At 42.2% G+C, this 27,146-nt stretch overlaps 1 protein-coding gene across 17 annotated transcripts in view; it reads right to left on the bottom strand.

The window, feature by feature from the left end:
- The window catches only part of LOC101166259 (TRAF2 and NCK-interacting protein kinase), a 72,657-nt gene extending 46,174 nt beyond the window's left edge, over window positions 1-26,483 (bottom strand). For 7 of the 17 annotated variants that reach the window (XM_023949999.1, XM_023950002.1, XM_023950003.1 and 4 more), the window contains exons 1-2: window positions 25,956-26,481; window positions 13,683-13,748 (exon numbers count right to left, since the gene is read on the bottom strand). In XM_023949999.1, coding sequence (XP_023805767.1) covers window positions 13,683-13,748; window positions 25,956-26,012 — 123 coding nt within the window. In that variant the 5' untranslated portion in view covers window positions 26,013-26,481. Of the gene's footprint in view, window positions 1-13,682; window positions 13,749-25,955 lie in introns of all 17 variants that reach the window. The other 10 variants (XM_023949995.1, XM_023949996.1, XM_023949997.1 and 7 more) reach the window with 4 other exon arrangements.
- Window positions 26,484-27,146: the final 663 nt, after the last annotated feature.

The raw sequence follows: 27,146 nt of genomic DNA, 5'->3' as shown, positions 1-27,146 counted from the left end.
TTTTAAACATCTTCCAACAACTTAGCTTTTCCAATATGCTTATTACAAAATAAGCTTTCAAGCACTGAAAGATTCATTATTATGTCAAATTTTTCATGGTTTAACCTCCGCTCATCACGTTAAATACAGTGATGAAAGTCAGGCAAGGAAAAAATCCCTGAACTTTTCTTTGAGCGATATGGCGGGCACAGAGCGAAATTTTGGAAAAATACGTGGTCTTAGATGCATTCTGGTGCATTCTGGCAGCTAGTTATTCACTTCTTTATCAAGAAACTAAGACTAATTGGAGCATCATGATTTGTCATTCAAACCCCTAGTTTGACTCTCCATTAAGGACTTGCTGGTCCTAAAAAAGAATTTGGAAAATTGCTCAAAGTAACACAATCCTACAATCTACGCTTTTCCTTAAAGCTGCAAAACATACAATTGCTAAAATATAGTAACATCAAAGCCCCAAATGGCAAAAAGAACACCAGTAACTATGATATTCTATGAAAATACCTCAGTTATTTATACATTATTTCTGCTTTAGAAATGACTGATGTACAACATCCACTTGCACTGTTTTCTCAAACTATAATTACATCAAAATATGGGATCTGCTTTAAACTATAATTCTATAACATAATACATCAATTCTTTAACACCAATACTAAGTAATCTGGGAAATATCAAAACAAACATACAAACTAAACTAAACATTGTAAACATTATTTTTTAAGGGAGTGCGGGTCCAAACCATCAAATACTTATAATTAATGTTAACTATACTGAACTAAATCATGGTAATTAGGAAATACAAATAAATTAGATAGAGAAATGTATTCAAAATAAAAACTGAAACTCAAAACTAAAATTGAAATTATTTCAAAATGTGGTTTTGAGATTATTTTACACAAAAAAGTATTTGACCTACACTACCTTAAAAATCTTTTTTTTTTTTTCCAGCCAAGACCACTTCAATTTGTTTTTTATCGTCTTCTCACAACTGAGGTCGTGACCACGCTCAATAATGACGATGCCTGCCATTATTTTAACACAAATTTGATCGCAAACTCTTCAGATGTGTTTGTGAAAGTTTAGCGTGGGTCCGCCAGTTTTGGTCTCTAGGGAATCAGTCACGCTGACCACGTGGTGCAGACAGAGCCAATCAGACCCGTCGACGCATCCGAAAGCAACTAAAACGTCCCGTCATTGGTCAATTAGGCCGGGAAGACGAAAGATGGCCACGACCATAGAGGAAGCGATCTGCGGAGAAATATAGAAAATAAAGCTAAAATTAGCTGATTTCAGACCATTTTCTAATCCGGAAAGCGATTTGTCCGTAGAGATCAGGTCTTTATTTCCCGGAAAGTACGTTCGGTTTGCTCAAAAACCCGGATTTCCGGGAATTCCCGGAAGACTTTCATCACTGTAAATAGTAAGATTGGACTTTAAAGCCCTGTGTTTGATCAACATCAGATGGAAGTAGAGTGTAGAAAGAAGGAACCAACCCGTCTGTCTCTCACTGTGAGGATTGTGAACTTTGGCTTGGACTTTATCAGTTATGTTCTGGTTTTGGTCATGTTCTGTTTTGAATGGTCCCTTTTGTGAGTTACACCAGTTTCAGGTTATCATGATTCACAGCTGTCTTCATCTAGTTCATTGCCCTGAGTCCTCATGTCAAATATTTCCAGATTTTATGATTTTTCTGAGTCTGCGTTTATGTTTGGTGGTTTGTCTTCGTTCTCTACAGATTTTTCTCTTTTCAAAGACTTTTTCTTGGCTGAATGAACTTTGATAAGATCTTGGGTGCCGATTCGGGAGAAACCTGTGAATCATCCTGCAAAGTAAGACTTCCGATGGGAGCGTGAACCGGCTTCTTGGAGGTTAAGTGTGTGAAGTGTTGCTGTGGCTGCAGGACAAGTGGCAGCATTCCACCTCACAATAAAAGCTGAAGCTGATAAAACAGATGACAGCAGCAGATAGGATGTCATAAAGGCTCTTTGTTTCACTATCGCTTTCCCCTGACAGCCGACGAGACAATCTCCAGAGGTGACACAGAGCCCAGAGATTATGGCTGAGGCGGGAAGCTGCATTAAAACTGAATCCACACATGCGGTAATGCAGGGAAAGATAAAGATAGCGACGGTGCAGAGGGGGGTGGCAGGCGAGGAGGCGGAGGATGTGGAGATAGGAAAGGGCAGAGAATGCTGGTGAGGCAGCCTGAGGCGTGAAAACACACCTCAGGTCCCACGTTCAGACATGTCTCGCATTCCTCACCTGGACTCAAGCCTCGACACATAAAAAATACAGAAGTCGCTTATCTTGAAAATGTTTAAGCCAGAACACAAACATTTAAAATGGAAACTCCTGATGGTTGAACTTGTTTTCATAGTTATCTGCATATCGGCCTTATCACTGGATCACAGGAACACAGTGGAGTCTTCTGATGTAAACAATTTGTTGGAAAGAATCTTACAAAAATATGATTCTTTTTCAAGGAGGCTCATCCAGCCTCTCTGGCTACGTTCACACATCAGGCTGAAACGACCCAATCCTGATTTTTTTGCCCCTATGCGACCTGTATCTGATCTTTTCATGACAATCTGAACGACACAGATCCCATCTTTTCAAATGCGACCCAGGCCACTTGGGTATGTGGTCCTGAATCCGATACGTATCCGATCTTTTGAAATGCGACCGCCGTCTGACCGGCCAGGCCACATGTATCCGACCCGTACATCATTGACGCTCCAAACTTCATAATTCTGCAATGAAGTAGGCAGAAACAAGAACGTAAACATCAACCACGGTGGACGATGCTGCTGAGACCACTCAGTGGAAGGGAAGCGAGGTCACCGATTGGATTCATATTTGGGGTGACAGCTCTATTCAGCCCAAACTCCAGGGCTCTTATCGCAACCGGGCGGTTTTTGAAAAATATTTCCAGAGAAATGGCCGAGCGGGGTGTTGAACCTTTCCCGGGATTACTTGTTTTCCTTTCCGAACGTGGTCAGAAGCGCGGGGACCCAAGGCGGATCCTCCTCCGGGGTTCATTTCCCCGGTCGGACCCTAAGATTCTCCAGGATTCTCCAGAGCGGGTTAATAAAGAGTCAATAGCATTTATTCTGGGGGAAACCTGCTTTTATTACCGTTCTCCTTCCTCCGTAACACATGACATGAACGCGCCCCCACTGCCCCCCTCATTCCCTACCTCGCTGCACGCGCTCTCTCCTCTCTCTTACACACACACGCACGGCCTCAGCACATACACAATTCCATTCCACAACAGTGGGTACAGACGACCCTGGCTCCAATGCCTTCTTTAAATGAGAAGATTGTAATTGTGCTGGCTCCTTTGTGAAAATAAATGTAATAATGAAAAAAGAGCTCCACTGTTGACAACACTGTTGTTGACATCCATTATTAATGTTAGCTACTTCCACAGACAACGAGTGACGTCGTTCACCGTTGAATACTCTTCTGCACATGCGGGTCACTTCTGGGTCATTTCACTGTCACACAGGAGATCACAAAAGTTCGCATTTAATTGGAAATGTGAACGGACTTGCAAAAAAAATCGGATTCTTTCAAAAAATTGGAATTGAGCATTAAGCCCTGCAGTGTGAACGTAGCCTGTGTCGTGTGTGTCATGAGTGAGTGATGAAACAGGACTGATGTTCAGGAGCCGTTCTTCAGTGCTGCTCTCTCAAAGCTAGGAGTCACATTTACACTGGTGGGTTTGACCCTGCTGGTTTTTTCCTGATGCTCCTGCAGGTTAAGTAAGGGTTAATGGCCGACGAAGTGTGCAAATTTTATTTTTTAATGCACGCCGTGGAAGCCTGAACGACCTGAAGTGGAGGACGGTTGCTTCCGCGAAGTGCGTTAAAAAGTAATAATGTACACTTTGAAGGCAATTTACCCGCTTATTCCATGGTCACTTACAAAAGCAATAAATAGTAACCAGTTTTTAGTCCTTAATTTCCTGTTTTTTTCTGATTTGGATCACAAAAAGCGAACTATTTGTTACGTGGTGCGGCGCAATAACAAATAGTCTGCATCGCGCCGCACCACCGCTGCAGTCAAGATTCGGCGATATATATATGCTGATCTTTCCGATGGGTTGAATAAAGCATCAGTTCAGAGAGAAAGTTCACCTCTTACCGCTTGTTTTTGTCCAAACGATGAAGCAAAACGTTGTTTTAAAGAAGCCGGCGCAGTGATACGAAACATTTAAGCTAGGTGACCGGAACTTATTTTTTCACCGTGCGGTTATCACTGTGGTTTATCACTTTTTAATGTACAACCAGCAGCCAATCAGAATTGAGTATTCACCCAGACTATGGTATGAGGAGATATGAAAGAACGTTTGAACTATGGCATGGACCAAACAAGAAGGTCCTCCTGAGAACCACTATTTATTCACTTGCAGATGAACTCTGGTGCGTTTTACTTCAGAGCGTATCCACAGTTGAATATCCAGAACATCTAAGCAAAAAGAGGATAACGGATGTAAGCTCTGCAGTTTGACCTGCTTCAATCTTCCGCTCTTTTCTGAGAGTGAATGGATGCATTTTTTGGGACTGTCACAGATAGGAAGAGGTCAGTTCACACAAGTCTCTGTGAGCCCTTTAGACCAGGGTGGTGGACACCCTACTCTGGGGAAACTGCAACAAATGACTGCCTTGTCCAAAAAAGGAATTTACCCCCAAGCTGCTATCAACTCTTAGTTAATCCAAGTCAGTGTTTAGCTCTGATGTATTTTCTGATATAAATGTGACTGTCCTTTTCTGAAAACATCAAGAATCAAACAACAAACCAAAACAGAACGCATCAGAAAGAAGTCAGGGGGAAGAACAGCGTCTATTTTTACATTTTCATTTGTTTACTAATCACCATATCGATCGATTGCTTTTTCGATTTTGGCAGAATCAATTTCAGCTTTAATCTTTTGATTAAAAAGCCGGATGTTTCTACCTTGGTCCAAACACCATAACCATTGTGAAGCAGCATCAGTGCTTCAGCGTTATCGTGGCTTCATTTGGTCAGCAGATGTCCCTGTTCTGTACGGTTATTCTGCTTTACCTGTTTCCTGGTGTGAGCCGTGGAGCTGTTGAGAAATATTTGCATGACAAATGTTTCAAAACAGAGACATAGGAAGAGTCTGGATTTAGTTTCTGTGCGTCACGAATGTGAAAGACAGTTCAGGCTACTTCCTGCAGAGCTGCAGAACCAAACGGCAACGGACTGAAGGGAGAAAAATAGAATCTGACATATTGCGCCTGTGAAAGCTGTGCCAGTGCCATCCAACATTTTCATTACATGCAACTGCAGGCACATTTTCACCTAATTTCCTTCAGATATTTGTGCAGCCCTCTGTTGATGATAAAACTCTCAATGGTTGATGAAATAGCATCAATTTGAGAAAAGTACTAATAAAAAAAATTAAAAAGAAACCAGTGAAATAGAGAGATTACTATTTTTCCAATAGAACTATTTCAGAAAACAGAGAGAGCCAGACACAAATGACTGTATTTTGACCATAGACAGGTGTTAACCGGTGTTAAAGGCAGCAGCCGGAAAAGTCAGTTGGATTAACAGTTGTATTTAGCATCAATTCATTGTTCAAAATTCTATCTAAAAAGCTATTTTTAGGTGACAATTAAAACTAAAAGTTGGTTTCTGACTCCTAAGTACAAGAAAAAGCATATAAATAAATTAAATGAGAGATTATTGCAACATTATTGCACATTACTTAAACACAGTTTATGTCCTCTAAAGATTATTTATGTTTTTAACAGAGATCTTTTTGAAAAAAAGCAAAGTTTTCTGAGATTTTTGTTTGTGTATAGAAGTTTCCCTACAAAGTGTAAAATAATTTTTTTATTTCTGAAGTTTCAGAATGTGTTTTCTTTAAAAGAAACCATTTTTTTCCTGGGTGTTGTGGTTTGAGGTTTGGATCAATCAATTCACTACTTTTGTTCAAATGTTCCTCTTTTTTTCCAGATATTTGTGTTTTTATCTTACAAATATGTGCAGGCTTGTCAAAAAATATCACCAGTGAATAAAAAGTAGAAGTCCCTTTTTGTCATCCATCATGTCACAGTGCATATTCCCTGACATGCCTCCATTTCCAAGTGAAATCCTGAACAGCAAATGTCAGTCAACATGTTAACACGGGTCTGAGTCAGGCTTCAGCATGGCTTTTTAAGAATTAAGTTCTGAAAATAATTCACAGACAGTTCAGACAACTTCAGAGGAAGTGCGACACGTCTCTAACAAGAACAACAACACATTTTAGAATACCAGAGTGTTTGCAAGGCTTTGATTGTCCGGATATCCTGGTTTCTGCCTCTTGAGCCCAACTGTTGTGTGAACTGGAAGCAGGAAGTTACAAAGAGCTGAATAAAAAATCCAAAGAGTCCATTCCGTAATCAGTCTGAACAGACACGAGGAAGCCGTCATCTCACCATCCAGCAGCAGATTCACGCCTCGATTCCAATGTCAGCCAATCAGCTACATGTCTGAGCTCCTCCTCTGTGAAGCCTATGTATGAGCACCAAAGGTCGTTGAACAAAAAGATCTTGTGATCTCCCCTCTGCAGCCAAACCTCACAACACAGGAACTTAGCAGCCAGATGGAATAAAACACTTATCTCAACACTAAAACAATCCCCAATATAAATTAGTCATTCAAACATGTATCAGTGGTAATTTCTTTAAGACTGCAAGCAAAGCTCGGCTTCCCTTATAATGTCACAAAATTAATGGTCAAATATGTACTATTGTAAAAATGCGTTAGAAAATGTTCTTCTCAAAGACGAGTTCGTTCAAATCAGTTACATAAAGCAGGTCGGCTGACTCGATTTCCTTCTCATACATTCCCGCAGCGTCACAGTGCATTTCCCTGTTGAAGCACAGCGTCCATTGACTTCAATGGGGCTGCTTGGAACGTTTTTTTTTCAGCACTTCGAAACTAGACGGTCATTGGATGAACCCTGCGATTATGTCCCGCCCACGGACGCTCAGCGTCTCTGGGAGTGACTGGGGAGTGGGCTGGCCCGAACTCCGAGCTTCTGCGTGATGATTGGAGGGTCTGTCAAAAGACTGCGTCTCCTTTTGACTGACAGCGATTCTGTACTATAAGGAATCAGTAGCCGCGGTTACATGGGCAGAATATCTTGATCGGATCAATGGTCGGGTTATAATTCACACGTGCACATGGGCACAGAAAACCTTTTTCCGATTAGAACAAGCGTTCCCATGGCTCACACCTTTGGTCGGAATAAATCGTTTGGGCATGCGCAGCAGTGGTAAAAAAAAAAAAAAAACCCGGAAGAAGAGGTGCGCCTCGTTGTAAACAGACCGCTGCCACAGACTTTTATGCAACAGCTCCGTAACACGAGGCGATCTTCCAAACGTGCTTTTATTAATGTTATGAATAGTATGAAGCGCCTGCTCGCTCATCGTTTATTTAATCCGTGTGGTCATTGCTTTTTATGTTGAAGAACGGAGCTGGAAGAGTTAGGACAGGCTAACAACACGCGCTAACAACATTAGCCTTGCTTGTGGACACAAAATCCAGGACCGTGCGAGAGACGCAGCAATCTATCTTGGCTGCACGTAAATATGTGGGAATAACATCGGCCTTTATTTTGCCCGGACAGCTTCTAAGGGCGGAGCAACATTTATTTCTGCTCTGAAACGTTCACACACCGCCCCAAACAACACGGTTCCTCCTGAGTCCTGCAGTCCCTAACCCAGAGCGGCGGGACGGCTCGCAGTCTGAATTCTCCCACACATAACAAAACAAAAAAGCGCACATGTAACTAAGCATCCCTCCCTCCCTTCACACACAAAGTTATCTGGCTCTTCTGCTCACTTGGTCCACTGGCACCGGGACTCGGGTGCCAGTGGAACAAAGCGCTGCTGCCCCGCATACCCCTCGTGAAGGAGGGAGAGGCAGACAGCCAGAGGGGCGAGAGCGGAGCGGCGCTTTTCACGGGGCGTCCGCAGAGCAGCTGGTGGTCCCGTATGCGCTTCAAAGCTTTCTCTCAGCGAAACACCGTCTATGCATGACGTAACCCAGAGCAGTAGTGACACACGATCGGAATGACCGTTTACATGCTCCATGATCGGATAAACGATCGGTATAACCCACCTATCTCGATCGGAAAGAAATTCTGATCCGAATGAGTCTGATCGGGGCAGAGTATTCCGAACGGCGCGTTTACATGACGCATTTTCTTTCCGATCAGGCGTTCTTTCCGATTACTTTTGCCCATGTAAACGCGGCTACTGAAGCTATTTGCGCTCAGTCCCATCGCGGAAGTTCAGTCGAAATAAAAACTGCTGCAACCTATTTCTTTAAAATATTTGCTTGGCAAAATTGCTTGATTTTTTACTTTTAAATAAATAGACAATTTTATGATGTAGGCCGAAAATGAGCTTCCCCTCTCTGAAAGACCAGTAGCCGCCACTGACATGTATGTACTTTTAAAACTGTTGACCTCAAACCAGCAGGTTTCTATGATGTCTGAAGACCAACTTCTGAGAACTTTGTTGGTTCAGCCTTGTTTGTTGGCTGTCTTTCGTCTCTGAGAGCATCTGAACCAAGTCACCATGCTCAGCTGAAAGCAGATGTGATCCACAATCCCAGCAGAAAACAATCAGTAAGAACAAGTCATTATTATGTAGAGAATGCTTCAGACATAATGGATTCACCTAAAGCTACGTTCACTCCGCGCTCAAAAACACATGTCCAAAGAAAAATCTATGCACATGCGTTTACATTTCCATTTAAAAAACTCTAAACTCTTGCGTTAATGTGAGTTTTTTAGGATTGTTTTCAGGCTATACATAAAAGACGCGCGGCCACTGAACATGCATGGAAAGTAAAACCAGCTCAAACGTTGACCAATCAGGGACTCGGATTTGGTCCTGACGTGTGGACGGCGTCCCTTTTAATTCACGGAATGGACCAGGAAGGAGAAATGAATAATTGCGGTTTGTGTCCGTCTGTAATTCTACGACACCAAGTCGTTCATACATCCAAGTAGAGCTGTGAAGGAAAAAAAGCCTGAAGCAAGAAAGACCAGATTTGCACCACTTTGACATTGCAAACCAAACCTCTTCCAACTGTTGGTGGCGGACATGCCAAAGAAAAGGAAGAAGAGGAAGAAGAAACCCCTCCCTGCTAGTCCATTGTGAACACCAAACGCTAAATGCATGTTCATTAACGTGCGTTTAGCACATTCTTGAATGACCGGTGTAAATTTAAAGTTTAATCAAACATACAAAGTACGGCCCAAACCTGTTGAAATTTAGAAAGAGAAGAGAAAGGAAACAATATTTCTGTAACAAAAGGCATAATCATATCAAAAACAGATAGAGCAGACAGATTAAAGTGGTTTATGTCAACAAAAAAAGCAGACAGAACCTCTCCTGGCTCCATAATGGCCCGTTTCTGCTAAGCAACAAAACGTTTTGTTTAGAGGGCAAAGCAACAATACCACTGATCAACTTCTTTCTCTGCGTTTCTATTTGTTCCACTTACGTCCTATTGTCTTCTGCTGCATCCGACAGCAGCAACATGCTCGTATTAAGTTGTTCCTTGTTCACACTGAGATGTTAATTGCAGGTTGGAGGAAAAGGTGTCACAGCGAGTGACATCCACAGCCAGTAAAATCACACATGTTGCTCCCTTAAACAAAAGGCTGTGATATCAGAACCTCCCACTGCTATTCTGCCACTTCACAACTGCTTTTGTTGAACGGAGACTTTGCTGTTGAGCTAAACCAAACACTTGTGTTTACTCTGTGCACCCGCGGCACATTTGCAGAGGAATCCCTTCAGTTTCCGGGCGTCTGATGAGACTCAAACCTTCTTCATCTGCTTTCTAGTACCATCAGTGTATCCAAAAATTTGGCATTATTTCGGAAATATCAATGAAAAGTGTGGAAATTTCAGACTGGTTTAGGGTTAGGGGCGGAGCCTTAACAACGCCCCTACAGCCGGAATCAGTGTTCCAGCTTTGAGATGGTCATATCTGAAACAGGTTTAATCCAGGATGAGTTGATGGGGAAGGGGAATTGCCCACCCTTTTGAGTTAATAATGTCACAAACCGATCTAAACCCTGACAGTTTCAACAAATATCCTGACTGTAAAGGGAGATCAGGTCGGGTTCTATCAGACCTTTGAACTTGTGGAGAGCAAAAAGTACATTTTTGGTTTTCAAAGTGTGATGTTTGCATTCATAAAAAGAAATTTGCTTCCCTTCCTGCTGCTCCTACAGGTCAGATCAGGAAATGCTTTCTTTCAAAGGCAACACTCACACAGCAGGTCCTCATTCTAAGTTTAGATCAGTGGGTAAAGATTATGGATGTTTGTTTACACTGTCATTTTTAATCTGGAACTGGAACCATAAAGTAACAGCGCGGTTTAATGCCGTTATGCCAGCTCGGAATAAAGCAAACACGCACGAGACACAATACTGAAGGTGGAATCGGCCCTTTTTATTTGTTGAAGTAAGAGAAGTCATAAAGGAGCAAACCGTCTGCAGCTCTTCCCATTTCCCGCCACCGCAGATTCTGCAGGTGACGGAGGGGGGAAAAAGCAGCCGTTGGTACAGACTGCAATGAAAATGTTTGGAAACCTTTCTGACCTAGAACTGACCCACAGAAAATCTGATTTCATGTCTCAAGGATTGTTTAGATTGTCCTGAAAAAGTGTGGATGTGGACAAATAAAATCTGATTTCTGTGGCTTTGGCCTGCAATGTGACTCCAGCCTAATTGTGACTTTAACAGCGCAGACATCAGTGCAGGGAGTTGAAATGAAAGAGATACTCAGCTTCTCTGCTTCAGTCAATAAAACAGATTGAATAAACTCCACTTTGTGAAAGCTGATTCACAGCATAATCAAATCCAGCCAAAGCTCAAACTGCCTCCTCACTGGTAAAACCTCGACTCTGAGCTCTTGAATGTGAAGCGTAGTGAAACAAAGCTGGTGAAAAGGTCACACTTAGCAGGAAGCGAGCGTGCACGGCAGCTTCTGTGGCAGCAGCCTCACGCCTGCAGCCAAATGTTGAGAGCATTTTTCATGCTTTAACGCTCCTCAGGGGCCTCAGCATCACTTAGCTCTTCCTCTGCGCTCGCTAACCAGCTGAAACTGGGAGGAATTGCTAAAACTAGGGGGCAGGAAGGGGAGACGTCAGCCGGGAGGTGGAAAACAGTTTTACCGCCTTGTTCCAGGGATTTCATGCTTGTGACCTTTTTAAGTTTTGTGATCATTTTCTCTTAAAACCAACCGATCTGAAGGGAAATTACAAGATGCAACAATGAATGAATTCATTAAACTAAACTAATTAACTGTCATCACTTTCTGACACAATGTACCAGTTTTCTTATTAAATCTGACAGATTACAGACTGAAATAGATGCCAACATTCGTTAAAAAAAAAAAAAAAAGAGAGTTCTTAAACACTAAAACATTCAGGTAATTTTAATTTGAAAGGGTGAAAAATATCATTATATTTCCCCCTTAAACACAGCAATCTATGGAGGAATCCAGAGACTAAAGAACACCAGAACAGCAACTACTGCTGGTTTGGGGGAGGGATTGCATAAAATCAAGCCCCTGCCAGCTAGCTCTGAGACTTCTTCAGTGGGGAGGATTGGATCAAACCCACAACCTTCCAGTATTGGGTTGGACGCTACTCTGTAACGTCATTGATCTGGTGGCGTGCTCCTTTGGATTGGGCCTATGGGCTGGGACTTTGGCAAGTGCTTTTGCCTCAGTTACAACTGCCCTTACGGCCACATAAGGGCTGTCTGCGGGTGAAAGATGGGCAAATCTGTACGCTGCAGACCAAATTTAAAGATTGTAGACGACCCGGTGAGCCTGTAAGGTGAAAATGTTTGTGCACATTTTTACTACGGCCATGCTGCAGGCGTCAGGTCGTAGCGAACACTCAAACAACACGCAGGAGTAAGCAAGGGGAATTAGGTCAGACACAGTCATGTCGTACAGGTTATTTATTTTTTTAACCTCCCGGCCCCCTGTGTTCTTCGCAATGTTCTTACAGGTTCTTCACGATAAACATACCACACGTGCGACATCATTTTAATGACTGAAGTGGCTGCACAAGGGACCTCAAGGAAGGCAAGACCCACCTGCTCCTCTGAAGATACAGCCCCCCCTTTTCTATCACAAACCACGGCCCCGAAAAACCCAAAAACCTGCAGCACCATGTGACTAAGGCATTTTAAAGCAATTTACAGACACGTTTTTTTTTTACAGTTTGAGGCAGTGGGGGGTGGGGGTTGAATGTCTTGTTCAAAGACACAACAACCATCAAATCTGGGTTTTGAACTCTAACTCAACCCTGTGAGCTCCACCCATCCCCTCAAATCCAGAAATGTTCAGGACTTACTTTCCATTTCATGATTTAGGTCATTTACCATTTTGACTGAACTCCCTAACCAATGTTAGATGTAAGGCCATCACCAGGGCTGTAAATGTCACTTTTGCATCTGAGCTTGAATATTTACATGTAATTTACCTACACACATCAATTCCTTCAACTGCAGTCAGCCACGGAAGTCTTCCTCACAACCTCGCAGTTTTCTGAAGTCCCATTGACGTATCTATGCAACATTTTCACGATAATTTGATAATGATACAGAGCAACAGCTCCTTATTCAGCCACATCCTTCCGGTACTGTTTATATCTTCCATTTTCAGTGTTCTGGATGATAGGAATACTCAAGGGTAAGGCTGTCTCCCACTTTGGTCTGCTTATTTTAGAAAAGTACATGGCGCCTTTTGAAGGAACCACTTCCACCATGAGAAGCAGTGTGAAGACAAACCTCCTTTCATACAGCCGCTTTGTTCCGAGTCTGAGGCGTCTTTGTTGCACCTCCATGTGTGAAACGGTTTGCTTCCCATAGTTGTGAGGGTAAGACCGGACGCGTGTAAGACAGCTCCGTGACCCTCTATGGATACCTCTATGACCACGTTGTGTTGTTAAAGGCTGTGTGTACATACTGACCAATGATTTTCTATCAATTTTTTATGCTACATGTTCAATACTCATGTACTAAACATAATTTGAATAATAAGGTAAAAGGTGAATATAGGATTCCCAAAACTAGTTTTTCTACATCGCCAAAACTGAACTGCGACTTGGCCAAAGCACAACTATTGGTTGAAAGGCTGAAGAGCTGGAATGGCTGAGACAAAGAATTTCTTTTTTATTGATCATTTGAAAAACAGCTGGTGGAGGAAGTAAGAAGCTTTTCAAAAGACACAAGAGGATTTAATTACCCAATGAATTGTGGTGAAATATTACATAATTATCTACTGAGAAAAACGCTTGTCTCATGTGTTGGTGCTGTTGTCATTACAATCAATTCCCTCAAAGATTAGAGTCCAGGGATTAACCAGCACCATGGAAATCTGAGGAGAGTTTCTCTTTTAGCATAAAATATCTTCACTAAAAATAGGCATCACAACTCAGATGCATACACATCACAATGGCGTTTTTTCTTTCATAGTTAGAGAATCTGGAGTAGCGTTTTAACCTCATGCCAGTCTTCACCCCCAACTCACTGACTTTTTCGTCCACCATGAAGGCTTTGCTGGTTCATAACTTTTTGAGGATTTTACCTTCCCCTTTTTCTTTAGGGTAGATGACCTTACCTTGTAGACCTGCCCATAGGTGCCATTTCCCACCAGTTCCACCAGCTCAAAGATTCCAGCCGGGTCCTGAAAGAGAGACACAGAAGAGAATAAGGAAACAAAATACTCAACTGGACTCAAGAAAGATGGGCTTTTTTGTGGAATTTGACCTTCACTCGCTCATTAACAGGCTGAGTGAGCACAGCATACCTGGAGTATTACCCAGTAAAAGGAAAAGCCCTCCTTTGTCACCACAATTGTTCTTCCTTTAAAAGCTCACCTCTCCAACGTGTCTGCTCTCCCCTGCAGCTCACCATGCATTCTTGGTGAGATCCTTCATTTTACATAAAAATAGTCAATGTCATTCACACAAGGCAGCCTGGTAAACACAGGCAGGCCTCACAGTAAAACCCCAAGAGTAAGCATGATTGGTCTCTGCTAGTGTGTAATTTCTATTTAAGGGCTCCTAATCTTGAAATGATGAAGAAGACACTTGATGCAGACACTGATAAGGGTCCACTCGACAGGGTTATAGATTAATAGATGCACCTTAATAAATCAAACAGACTTATGTGAGTTTGACTTTAAGAAACATTTTTTCTGCAGGTACAGCTGCTTCTTTACATCAGAATGAAATCTATTTAACAACTGCTTGAAAATATAAAGATTTTATCAAATTTTGACTTAGAAAACAGAGATGGTGTAGGGGAGACGTGTCTAAGCTCTGAAGTGTCAAACGTAATGCAACCTCACAGTGAAAAAACAATGCTAAATGTAAACCTGAATGAGTTACCAAAGGTGTCTTACTAAGTCAAAGAATGTGACAAATTGGAAGAGTAAAATGATGACCTTTAAGTTATTTTTACAGAAACAAACTAGTTGTGGCTATCACTTATAATGTGGTTTAGCGTTATACTAACAAGTTCTGGGGTTACTGTGAACACAGTCTGACTGACGTACGGACTAATCTCTGGCTCTTTTGTCTCGCTTAATGTGCCTTTAGTGCTCCATATACATGACATCATTTCAAAAATAGACCATTCACTGATGGCAAACCTTCAAATCTGGTGTGCCCTATAGTGCAAAAAATATGGTAAACTTTATCTTTGATTCTGAAGTAAATAGTCCTTTGGGCAGTGCTTGTGCCACATTAGCAAACAAATATTAAAATTTCATAATTTTATAGTTATGACTAAATTATGTGTTTTCCTTCATATACAGTCTGAGTTGTTATTTTAGCTATAGAACTAACATATTGTCAACGGTAATCATGTTTGAAACTGGAAGTGCAGAATAATAAAAACTGGCGCAAATTAAGCTAACTATTAGCCTTAAAAAGGTCTTTTATATATGGTTTTTCTCTAAAAAAATCACTGCAACCTCTTTGGACTTCTGGTCTTTGGAAAGTAAGAGGCTGTCAGGAAAAATCTGTTGTGTTACAAAAAATGTGAAAATATTTCCATCCATCCATCCATCCATCTTCCTCCGCTTATCCGGGACCGGGTCGCGGGGGCAGCAGACTGAGCAGAGATGCCCAGACTTCCCTCACCCCAGCCACTTCCTCCAGCTCCTCTGGGGGGACCCCAAGACGTTCCCAGGCCAGCCGAGAGACGTAGTCTCTCCAGCGTGTCCTGGGTCTTCCCCGGGGCCTCCGCCCAGTGGGACATGCCCGGAACACCTCTCCAGGGAGGCGTCCAGGGGGCATCCGGACTAGATGCCCGAGCCACCTCAGCTGGCTCCTTTCGATGTGGAGGAGAAGCGGTTCTACTCCGAGCTCTCCGCGGGTGACCGAGCTTCTCACCCTATCTCTAAGGGAGCGCCCAGCCACCCTGCGGAGGTGTGGTTTGGGTGGCAGTCGAGGGCGGGTGCCTCGGCGGCCCAAACCCCGATCATGGAACCTGGAAAATATTTCTGCCAATGAAATATACTTCTGTAAATGTCAGCAAAAATGCCTACCTAGACAAACAACAACGTTTTAATGTAAAAATTAAATTTCAAATTAAACACCTAATGTAGAAACTGTATTTTCTTTCTTGCATAAAGTCTACATAGACCTGCTCCTCCTACTAGATGCTGGTAAAATCTCAGTCTTGATTTTACTAGATCCTACTGATACTGTGGACCACCAGACAATAGACTGTGCACTTGACTGAATCATTTCCTATTGAAATAAGTTATCTTAGGTAATTTACCACCCTTTTTCACCAATATTTTTCTTTGGAGTTTCACATGGATCTATCCTAGGTCCCCATCTTGTCTTATTCAACATGTTCTTACTTGGCAAATTCTTTCAAAAAAAGGCCTTGTGTTGTCTGGTCCTGCTGCCTTCATTGTCTATATTTCTAACAATATGGCTGATCTGCCTCTTTTAGTCGAACTTGTCACTAGGTACTTGAACAAGACCATCCCAGATTTACAGAATGCATGAGACAGTAACAAGGTTTTCCTCTTTTATAGCATTTTGCACCGATTGTTGTTATTCACTTTCATTTTGGCATTAATTAGTCATCCCTCTTCCACTTGCTACTAAACCAAACCTCTGCAGACAAACTGCTCACTGGTTGACAAAAAAGAGACTACATCGCCCCCACCCTGACCTTCTCCACTGGCTTCCTCACACAACTCCTCCTCACAGTCCCTGAGGTCTGCTGACCAAAAGAGTCTTTCAAAAGAGCAGACTGAAGCTCAGGGACAACCGTGCTTCCCCCGCTGAGCTGCTGAGCTTTTAAGGTTAAACTTAAAGCCAAATAGTATTTTTAAACATTTAAGACTGCTTGCCTTTTTGGCCCTTTTCCTCTAATTGCATTTTTTTTGTATTTGTTTTTGCCGTGTTTGTACTTTTTTATGGATCTTACCTCTACCCAAAAAAAAAAACTTTAGTCAGCATCTGTTTTAAAATGCGCCCTATAAATAGGTTTGACCTGACTTGATATAAAACTCTTATATCATGTAGTTTAAAAAAACAGCAAGATAGGGAAAATTTAAAGAAATATAAGAAAAGGGCACTAGCTTTTACATTATTGTCCTACTTTTTATTGAAAACCGGTAGCACAGTCCATTCGGGGATTTTCAGTCTTAAGCATTAAAGGGTTCAACAGAGCATGAAAATCCACAAAAAAATTAGAAAAAAAACTTATTTAAAACATAATCCAATCATTGATCTGAGCAAATCGACACATATGAACAAAACACACACAGGCCTTAAAGAATCCCAATAATCAACACCTGCCAACATGACAACACTCAGTTTGGCAGGTAAAAATAAGAGCTTACTTTTACACTTTGGCATGGGAACACATCCTCATTATATTTGCCTTATTTTATCTGAATCGCCACATTTCCCAAGAATGCTTCACTTTGACTTCATTGGCTGCATGCTAACATTCATGTACCAAAGTAAATGTGCAGAGGGAAAGTTGTTAGGAACAAATCACAACTGGTAGAAATGATGATGAGGTCTTTGAATAGAGAGAAAGAAAGCTGTAGCAATAAAGAAAGGTTCTGTATTCGAGAAAAATGACACAGGAGGTAAAACGGGGAAAAAGAGTATGCTTAATGTTTACTAGTTTACTGTAAGGACTGTCATATCTTTGCCAGCAAAAAAAAGAACTAAGGGGTTTTGTGGGTTTGGAGAAGGTGTTTGATCGTGTCCCTCATGTGTTAAGGTTTAGGTAGAAACCACTAAAGACCATGAAATTGTAATAAACAGAAAAAAAGAACTGAAAGATTGTGAAGTGGCCCAAATTCAGAGGATCTGAAAAATCACAGCTATGATTAAAGCTCTTAAAAAACCTGAATACATTTAATAATGAGGAATCGGGATAAGGTATAGTTAAAACAGATACACAGTGGGGCAAAAAAATGGTTTAGTCAGCCACAAATTATGCATGTTTGCCCTACTAAAAAATGATATAGGCCTGTATTTTTCATCATACGGACAATTTACCTATGAGACAAAATAGGGGGGAAGAATCTAGGAAATCACATTGTAGGATTTGTAATGATATAATTTGTAATTTCCTCTGTAAGTACGTATTTGGTCACCTACAAATGAGCAAGATTTCTGTCCCCTACAGACCTTTAACTTATTCTTTAGGAAGCTCTTCTATCTATCACCTGTTATCTGTATTATTATCACCTGTTTGAACTGTAATCACCATAAAGACACCCGTCCACACCCTTAAACAGTCACAATCTAAATTCCACTATGGCCAAGACCAAAGAGCTGACAAAGGACACCAGAAACAAAATAGAAGCCCTGCACCAGACTGGGAAGACTTAATCTGCAATAGGTAAGCAGCTTGGTGTGAAGAAATCAACTGTGGAAGCAATTATCAGGGAACGGAAGAAATGTAAGGCCACTCATAATCTACCACACAAGATTTCACCCCATGGGGTCAAAATGATCCGAGATTGAAGAGCAAAAATCCCAGAACCACACGGGGAGACCTAGTGACGGCCCAGCTAAGAGCTGGAACCAAAGTAACAAAGGCTACCATCAGTAACACACCACACCGCCAGGGACTCAAACCCTGCAGTCCCAGATGTGACCCCCTGCTAAAGCCTGTGCTATTGTCAGATAAAAGCAAAATAGAACTTTTTGGTAAAAACGTATCTTGTGAGAGAATTCATTCATTCATCCATCCATCTTCTTCCCCTCATCCGGGTCCCAGGCATAGACTTTCCAAGGAGGCCGGGCAGTGTGACTCCCTGGTTTTTGGAACACACCCTTCCAAGTACGTGGTTCCCCTTCTTGAAAGGTTTTGAACCACAACCGCTGTTTGCCAGTCCAGTGGTACAACAGAAACATAGAACAAAATAACTTTGTCTAGTGCAAATTCAAAATAACCAGAGGCTTTTAGGAATCTACCAGCCATATTGAATTTTGTTACCATGATCAAAAAACTTAATTCAGAGCCCAGCTGGTGTGTGCTGAGTATTATGGTCTGTATGTGTGTGCAAAAGGCTCAGGGGGATAATGCAGTGCTCTATTCTGAAAGGGATTAGCATAAAAAGCTGTGTTTCTTTGAATTCAAGGTCAAACAGGTGAGCATTCATTTCTCATGGGCTGAATCTGTTGTGCAAATGCATACATACAAGAACACACACCAGTTTACCAGTTATAGCTTTACCAATCATACAACTACACACCAAAGACACACACTGATTCTGCCTATCTAACAAAACTTAAACAGATTTTAAAATGCAAAGTTTGTTATAAAGAATAATAAAGTTTAGGTGTCTGGATTTCTGCAAATCTTCCTCTTTATATTTGAACTTCATTACAAATATGATTCACCAAAAAAAAACTTTTTTGGCTACATATGTTTAAAAGATATTTCAAGATAATCTTAGAAAATAGGATTAAAATGGAAGCTGTTCTTTGTTCTGGAGTTCATTGCCTGTCATACCTTTGTATGGGAGGCAGTAATGCTATCTAACCTGGCATCTAAAAGGACAGGCAGACCACTCTATGAATAATAACTAATTGTGAGATCTCAGAAATATATGTTGTTATGTTACATTTATCAATGATACATTTTTGATAGGTTCAATTACATCCAACATGTTTGTTTAGCTCAGTCAATCTGTCAAAGCTTTTTTTATAGACTAAATGCATTCTAATTGCAGCAATTACTGGCATTTACAGCATTTTCCTTTTTATTTAATAAAATGTTCATTTCGTCAAACTCTCACTACAGGAGTGATGGGTTTTTCAGTCTGAGAAAAAAAGGCTGCTTTTAGCACGTTTAGCTCAAATTAATGTTAGTAGTTTAAAAGAGAGAAATGATTTTGTTCACTGAGTCTATCATACATATATATCTTTATCTATCGATCATCGATCGATGGGTATCGTCCAATAAAAGGGAACAAAATGACATGGCGCCTTATCCTGCTGGAAGTGGCCATCAGAAGATGGAACACTGTGGTCATAACGTGATCGACATGGCCAGCAACAATGCTCAGGTAGGCTTTGGCGTTGGAACCATGCTCAATTGGTACTAAGGGGTCTAAAGTATCCCAATATATCCCCCACATCATGACACCACCACCACCGGCCTGAACCATTGATACAAGGCAGAATGGATCCATGCTTAATGTTTGTTGAATTCTGGCTCTACCATCCGAATGTGGCAGCAGAAAGATACTCATCAGACCAGACAACGTTTTTCCAATCTTCTATTGTCCAGTTTTGGTGAGGCTTTGTGAATTGTAGTCTCAGTTTCCTGTTCTTAGCTGACTTTTGCTGCTGTAGCTTTTGCTGCTGTAGCCCATCAGCCTCAAGGTTGGATGTGTTTTGCGTTCAGAGATGCTCTTCTGCAGGCCTCGGTTGGAACCAGTGGTTCTTTGAGTTCCTGTTGTCTTTCTATCAGCTAGAGCCAGTCTGGTCATTCTCCTCTGGCATCAACACGGCATTTCCGCCCACAGAACCTCTGCTCACTGGATATTTTCCCTTTTTGGGACCATTCTCTGTAAACCCTAGAGATGGTTGTGGGTGAAAATCCCAGTAGATCAGCAGTTTCAGAAATCCTCAGACTAGCCCGTCTGGCACCAACCACTATGTCATGTTCAAAGTCACTTGAATCAGCTTTCTTCTCCATTCTGATGCTCAGTTTGAACTGCAGCAGATTGTCTCTGCCATGTCTACATGCCTAAATGCATTGAGCTGCTGCGATGTGATTGGCTGATTGGAAATTTGTGTTATTGAGCAGTTGGACAGGTGTGCCTAATAAAGTAGCCAGTGAGTATATATATAAAAAATAGTGATTTACTCCGTTCTGTGCAGCACATTTGTAACTATTAAATGAAGCTATATATATATTCTACTGCTTTCTGATATTCTTACTCAGAAATGTTAGGGTCATTGTAGCAATGCAGCATCGCACAATGAATATTCAGGTACAGTTATACACCTGTTTTTTTTTAACAGGAAAGTATAGTTTTATTTTTCCTCCACAGTATGAAACACAAATAAAAGGAACCCAAGTTATATAAATTAACCTCAAAACTCCTAATCCAAATAATAAAACTAGATTTCAAGATCAACAAACTTCCCTTTGTGGTAAAAAATGTATTATCTGGTTTAGAGTTTACATCAGTTAATCTAAGTCAGATTATAAAGAAAGCAAAAGCAAACAAAGGACTAAACATTAAGATCACGTACAAACATTAACATGTGTCCACACGTTAATTATAAGATTATTTTGAATCTGTCATAGTTATATCTGGGTTAGCAGCATGAAGTCCTACAATTGACCACAGAGGGTAAAAATCAAACTCCTGGAGTTCTAGACTATGACTTTTGTGAGTAGTGAAACTGTCGGGAAAGCAGAAACCAAGAAATCTTGAAAATTTAAAAGTTCACAGCAAGTCAGGAGCATGCGGCAGCTGTCCGTCACTTCATCTTCAGGTCAATTTATATAAAACATATTAACTTCAATATCACTTTATTAGGAACCTGTTCATAAGACAGTTATATGGTACAGCCCTGCTACAAAAAGAGTTAAGGCATCAACTTACCCTATTGGTAGTAATCCAAAGTCTAGGCAACAACAACAAAAATCACAAAAAAACTTCAGCAGATCCAACAGATCCACACCATACGAATCTGCAGTTTAATGATGTTGACTTCTACCAGGCTCACTCTTAAATAGACCTCAACAATCTGGGCCTGAACATGGATGCCAATGTTTTAATCCCATTCAGCAAGACCGCAAGCTCTGCTTTTGTTGGTTTATCACCACCCACAAATGGAAAGTAAGAAAGCCCCTGTAGTAGAGAACCTTGTACTTTCCATGTTGTTACATCGTGGTCAAAGCAGATCTGTACAGAACCACAGTCCACTAGAGTGCACCATGGACCATGGTGGACCACTGCAAGTCAGCCTCAACACGGTTTACCAAAGCATGTCGGAGCAGAGAAAGGACAGATACCAGCAGCTTCATTGAATATTCTTTGGGAGTCAAACATATTCTGGTGCAGTGCTCTGATTTTCCCCTCTTCTTATTGAAGGGGGGTGTGTCTTCAAAAGGCTGATTATACGTAACATTCTAACTCATTGCTCATCAAAAAGGTGAATTTCTTGGAGGAGATTCAGGTCATTCGTAGATGTCATCACATCTACGTGTGACAAACTGTGCAGTTTACAATCAAACACCCTGGCTGTTGATATTTAAGATTTTTCCTCACAAATACTCCTCTTCCTCTTGAATGAATCACTGTGAAGGTTATCACCCTGTGTCACATTCAAACAGCTATTAATACTGTAGTCTGTAAAAGCCCATATCAAAGCACGTACGCTCTGACACACTCGAATGTCCACTCGAACCAAGAACAGCTCATTCTGAGGAGACAATTTCACCAGGAAGTGAGGGTAGTTTCACAATATTTTACATCAAACTGGAGAGTTTCCTTTTGCTGTGTACACGGTGACTTAATTTGTGTTTTTCCTGTTAGCCGGGGAGACAGGCAGTTCTCGTGTTACAGTGAACATCATGTCCAGACTTTCCTCACACGTTCCTGTCTGTATGCTGAGTGTGTTACAGATGCAGACTCTCACAGACCTCACAGACATGCAGTCCCACCCACTCCATCATGTTCTGACTTGACCGCCGCTCAGCAGGTACAGCTCACTTGTGCATAAAAAAGGTTTTCAGAAATTCACTAACGCACGTTCTTGACTCTGTTGCAGTGAAGGTTTTTCATTTTCCACAGCAAGACAGCATTGTCTAGAATTAGCTCTTTGCTGCTCGGTGTGCTGGCTTGCTCTCAAAGGCTGCAGTGCTACATGAGTGAGACTTCCTATTGTGTCAGCAGCCAGAGCATTCAGAGAGAACGCAGACAGGACAAACAAAGCACAGGAATCGAGTGTATACATCATTACAAGCTCTTTCTTCTCAACATGAAGCAGTTTATTCAAATACCAGATTTTTGGTGAACTCATATCTGCCTGCTACTTATTAAATGGATCAGGTGTTTTTGCCAACAAGAAGCTACAAGACCAGAATTACTTGGAAGATGGCATGTAGAGGTCTGGCGTCTACACTTGTGCTCTGGTGGATATTCAAATTTGTTGATATCCACCATGATCATTCCACTAGAAAAAAAGGGGTTTTGTTACTCCCTTTGGTAAGAATGAATACACTAACCCCAAATAACAGAATTTTAGCAGCAAATAAGGGAAACCTAAACGTATTTCCCGCCTCCTTATGGTGCTGCTAATCTGGTAAAAAATCCATCCAACCATCTTGTAAACCCCATGAATCCCTTTTGGGGTCGTGGGTTGCTGGAGCCAATCCCAGCTAGTGTTAGGCAAAGGCGGGGTACATCCCGAACAGGTCGGCAGTCTGTCAAAGAGCCACACAATCACACATTCACACTTTTTAGACTGTTGGAAGAAGCCGGAGTGCCTGGAGAAAACCTTCGCATGCTTCATAAAAGATGCAAAGTCTGTTTAAATTTGTCAAACCAAAGAGATGGAGGCTGACAGCAAGATGAAGTCATGTTTAAATACAAATACAGCAATGGTGTCTTGCCACAAAATGGTACTTTACTACCTTGTTAAAAGGCCCAAATCGCTTATCAGTCCCGGTCCTATTCACCCACACACACATTCACACACTGGTAGCGGCTTCACTGCGCCAATCTATAACTACCAGGAGTAATGTGGGGTTAAGGGTTTTGCCCAAGGATGCTTTGAACTGCAATATTCCGATCACAGGTCCACCGCGCTACCTCTGCACCATGGCCGCCCAGTTCTTATATCATTTCAGTTATAGACCCTAAAACAGGCTAAATGAAAATATGGTAGTGGCGTCAGTGTAAAACAGGGACACACTATAGGGCCGGCACAACCCAATCTTTAGTGGTGTACTAACGGACATCACACCAGAAGCCTTGAAAGAGACATTTATGGTTCTTCTAATGATCACTTAAGAGTCATTATCCAATGCACAAGATCGATCGGCTCACACAAAAGGTGGCAGCAAAGATGCAGAACTCACAACACTAACCTAACTAGCTTTTTAACTCTGTCAAAGGCAAGCCCATCAGCAGATCCAATGAGTAGGATTGAATGATTGAGCTGACCTGACTAACTCTCTGCTGTCCCTCCATTACATCCAGCCTAAACACTTTCTTCAAACACACTGAAAACACAAAATAGACACTAGACAGATGACATAGAACAAAACTCTAATGTATCTAATGTGTGTGCATGTTCATAGATTTTCACACTTTCACAGCTGCTGAATAGATCGGTGAGTTTTCTTGGACAACTGAGCCCTTAGTCCTCCAACAGAGAACCCTGAGCTCACAGTCGCTGAAATTAGTCATTTATTTTTTAAATAGAAACAGCACAAAGATCTCACCTTCACTTTTACATTAAAGATTTGCTTGCTTTCTATCCCCCACTAGTTGTTTGTACCATATTTTCCAGAGTATAGGCTGCCTTTTTTATTTTCATAGTTTGGCCAGGGATGCGACTTATACTCAAGAACGACTTTTTTGTGATTTTTTTTTTCTAACATAAAAAGGCTCATATATTCATTATTTTCCCACTAACAACCAGTTGGCCTCTAGTGGATGTTTCCCGCTTACAACAGCTAGAAGGCACTGTAGTTGTGTGTATCCATTTGTACGATTGGAAGCAACAAAGAAGAAGAAGAAGTGACATCCAAAACAAACAGATTTTGATTGTTTTCCTGCTGACCTTTATTATATTTCTCATCAAATTGAGTCACATAGACAGGAGAACAGCCCCGTCATTCAGACACAGCTCCCACAGTAGATAGTAACTATGACTCCAGAGAAAAAAAGACTGAATGATCTCATGAACCTAGACATGGAAACATGATTACCAAAGCTTTCGTAGAACTCTTCAAAAATAAAAAACCAAACCTGATCTCTTAATCAGGTTTAGTTAATAAATTGAGACATACAGACAATGATTCCATGTAGCGATGAGGCTAAAACCTTGACGATAGCTTCTCCAATGGGAGTATCTAGTTTAGGGGTCACCAACCCTGTTCCTGTTGGCCCTGTTGGTTTTGCAGTTAGTGCTGCTTCAGTAGATGTTGATTAGCTGGATTGAATCAGCCCAGTTTCTGATTGACAGAACACACCTGATCAAGGTGTGCGGCATTATGCCGGGCTTGGCCAATTTGTTCAGAAATTGTGCAATTTTCTCCTACTAGTGCGACTTATATTCCAGACTGGCGTTTATTTTTTTGCTCCCGCAGTTTATACTCCGGAAAACACTATACTTTTAATTACGATTTGACTTTCTTCACTGGTGTAAACCCAGCTGTTTTTTTAAGAATTAGCTGTTTCAAGTGGCTGGAATAGTTCTGCAGGGCTCTCAAATGTAAATGGGTCACAGTTTGTTTTTTCAAGTGATGTTAAGAGCACTTTTTAAACAAAACTGTTGGAAAAAACAGTCAGAGTTTGATGTTCTGGAGCATTTTCCATTGGAAATATGTCACATGACAAAGAAAGACCCCCCCCCCCCCCCCGTGTTTGAAGTGACACATTAAAATTGGAGCCAAACGCAAACTGAAGGTTTCATCACTTTAAAACATTTCAAATGTTGTGTCCATTTGTTGTCCCCCTCAGAATCTTCCTGGGAGGAGGATGACATCCTGCTGATGGTACTCTTTCATTTGGGGCTCACAACAAACTCTAGACAAGTACGAGCGTGCACAGCGTGCGTGTCCTCTACCAGCTGTTTACCTACCTGGCTGGAACTTCCCACCTGTGTGTGAAGCATCACAGGCCTCGGACACGTGCGCACACGCATTCCTGCACTGCATCTTCCCCCATGCCACTCATTACGATGGGCACACAAACGCACGCGCACAAACAGGCACGAAAATGCTGTCGCCACAACATCATGAAATGGCGGAACTCGCTCGTGCTGCGGTTATTACTGCCGGTGTGTGCGTGTGCGTGCGATCGAAAATGACACGCACGCGCGATTTTGAAGCGTCTACAAGCGCCTTAATGTGACATGCACATGAAACTCAACATCTGCCCCACATAACGCATGCGGTCTGACGGCCGGCTCGGGGCCTCGTTACGTCACGTCCCAGTTGTTGGGATAAAAATAATAAGGATGAAGAAGCTGCGCGCGCGCGCGCGCTCACATCCCACTTAATTTTATCAATCAATGTACACAGTGGAAGAGCGCCACACACACACAGATACACACACAGTCATTGTGTGATCCATGCACGCGCGTAGCTGAGGCACAGAAGGGCGCGAGGACAGGTGTTGCACGCGCACACAGACATTTACCCTCAGTGCAGACAGGTCTATCTCATCCAGACTCCGCGCGGGGGAGTCGCTCGCCATGGTGCTCCCAGTTCCTCAAGGACCATCGACCGGGAGGTGCGGGGCGGCGGGGGGAGGTGGGGGGCGCACGCTCCTCTGAGGCAGGCCTGAGTCAACCCCCACCCACCCTCCCCAAAAAGATCCAGATAATCCCGGTGCTAGCGATGCTCGTCCTGACGGAGCGCTGCGGGAAGGGGGCAAACGCAGCTCCACAGCTTAATACATGCTGCTCCTACAGAGGAGCCCCCCACCCCCACCCCACTGCGATCCGAACACCGGAGCAAAATACGGGGCGACGCGCGCGCTCAGAGGCGGAGAGAGGCGCGCGGCAGCAGAGGCTCACCGAGTCCGACCGACCGTCCGTGTGTCGGAGCCGCGGCGCGCTTCCCGGGAGGGGCCTGCGAGGAGGCTGCGCTGCTGTCAGAGACGCCCCTTCCCCCTCCACACCCCCCAGAGGCTCGAGCACGCGGAACGCACACCTCCGCGGTGATAGAGGGAATAGCGGCGCGCTCCTGTATGGAAGCCTGCTATGGACAAAAAATGGGACTTCAAACCTCCGTTATTCACCATGTGACCCCGCCCGGTTCTTAGAACATGTTTCGACACATCTGTTGTCATTTACGGTCAAATAGAAGACTACATGCTTTACACGCACATGATGTGATACCTGGACCAATCAATGTTGTCAAGAGGAATTGAAAAGTTAAAGTAGGTCATATATACTGGCATTGTTCTGTCCTTAAAGGTACATGATAGATAAATGCCCCAAAGCCAGCTACTGACTTAATCATTCCTATCATATGTGCTGCTTTAATCACAATGACGAGTCATACAAATATCTGGAAAACTGTGTAGAAAACCCAAGTGAGTGATCCTCCCATGCAGTACCTACTGACTATTTAGAGTCCATGAGATCTGGTTAACCAAAGGTTTAGAACAAACATTACTGATCCCATTGGAAATTACATACTTTATCCAGGACCTTTGACTCTCAGTCCACAGTCTGAAAAGAAAGATTTTTAAAGCTGAACAGCTTCATGTGGACCAGGGGTCAGGCTCCTTTAGTCGTGGCTCTCTGGAAGGAAAAACAAAATGTTTTTGATTTTAAAAAGTAACTGTAAAAATATATAAGTAAAGTCAACTAACTCAAACTTT

The sequence above is a fragment of the Oryzias latipes genome, chromosome 20 (assembly GCF_002234675.1).
Source record: "Oryzias latipes chromosome 20, ASM223467v1".
In the NCBI taxonomy this organism is placed as follows: Eukaryota; Metazoa; Chordata; class Actinopteri; order Beloniformes; family Adrianichthyidae; genus Oryzias; species Oryzias latipes.
Note: the sequence above shows the minus strand (reverse complement) of the source record. Positions and strands in the feature narration are given on the sequence as shown.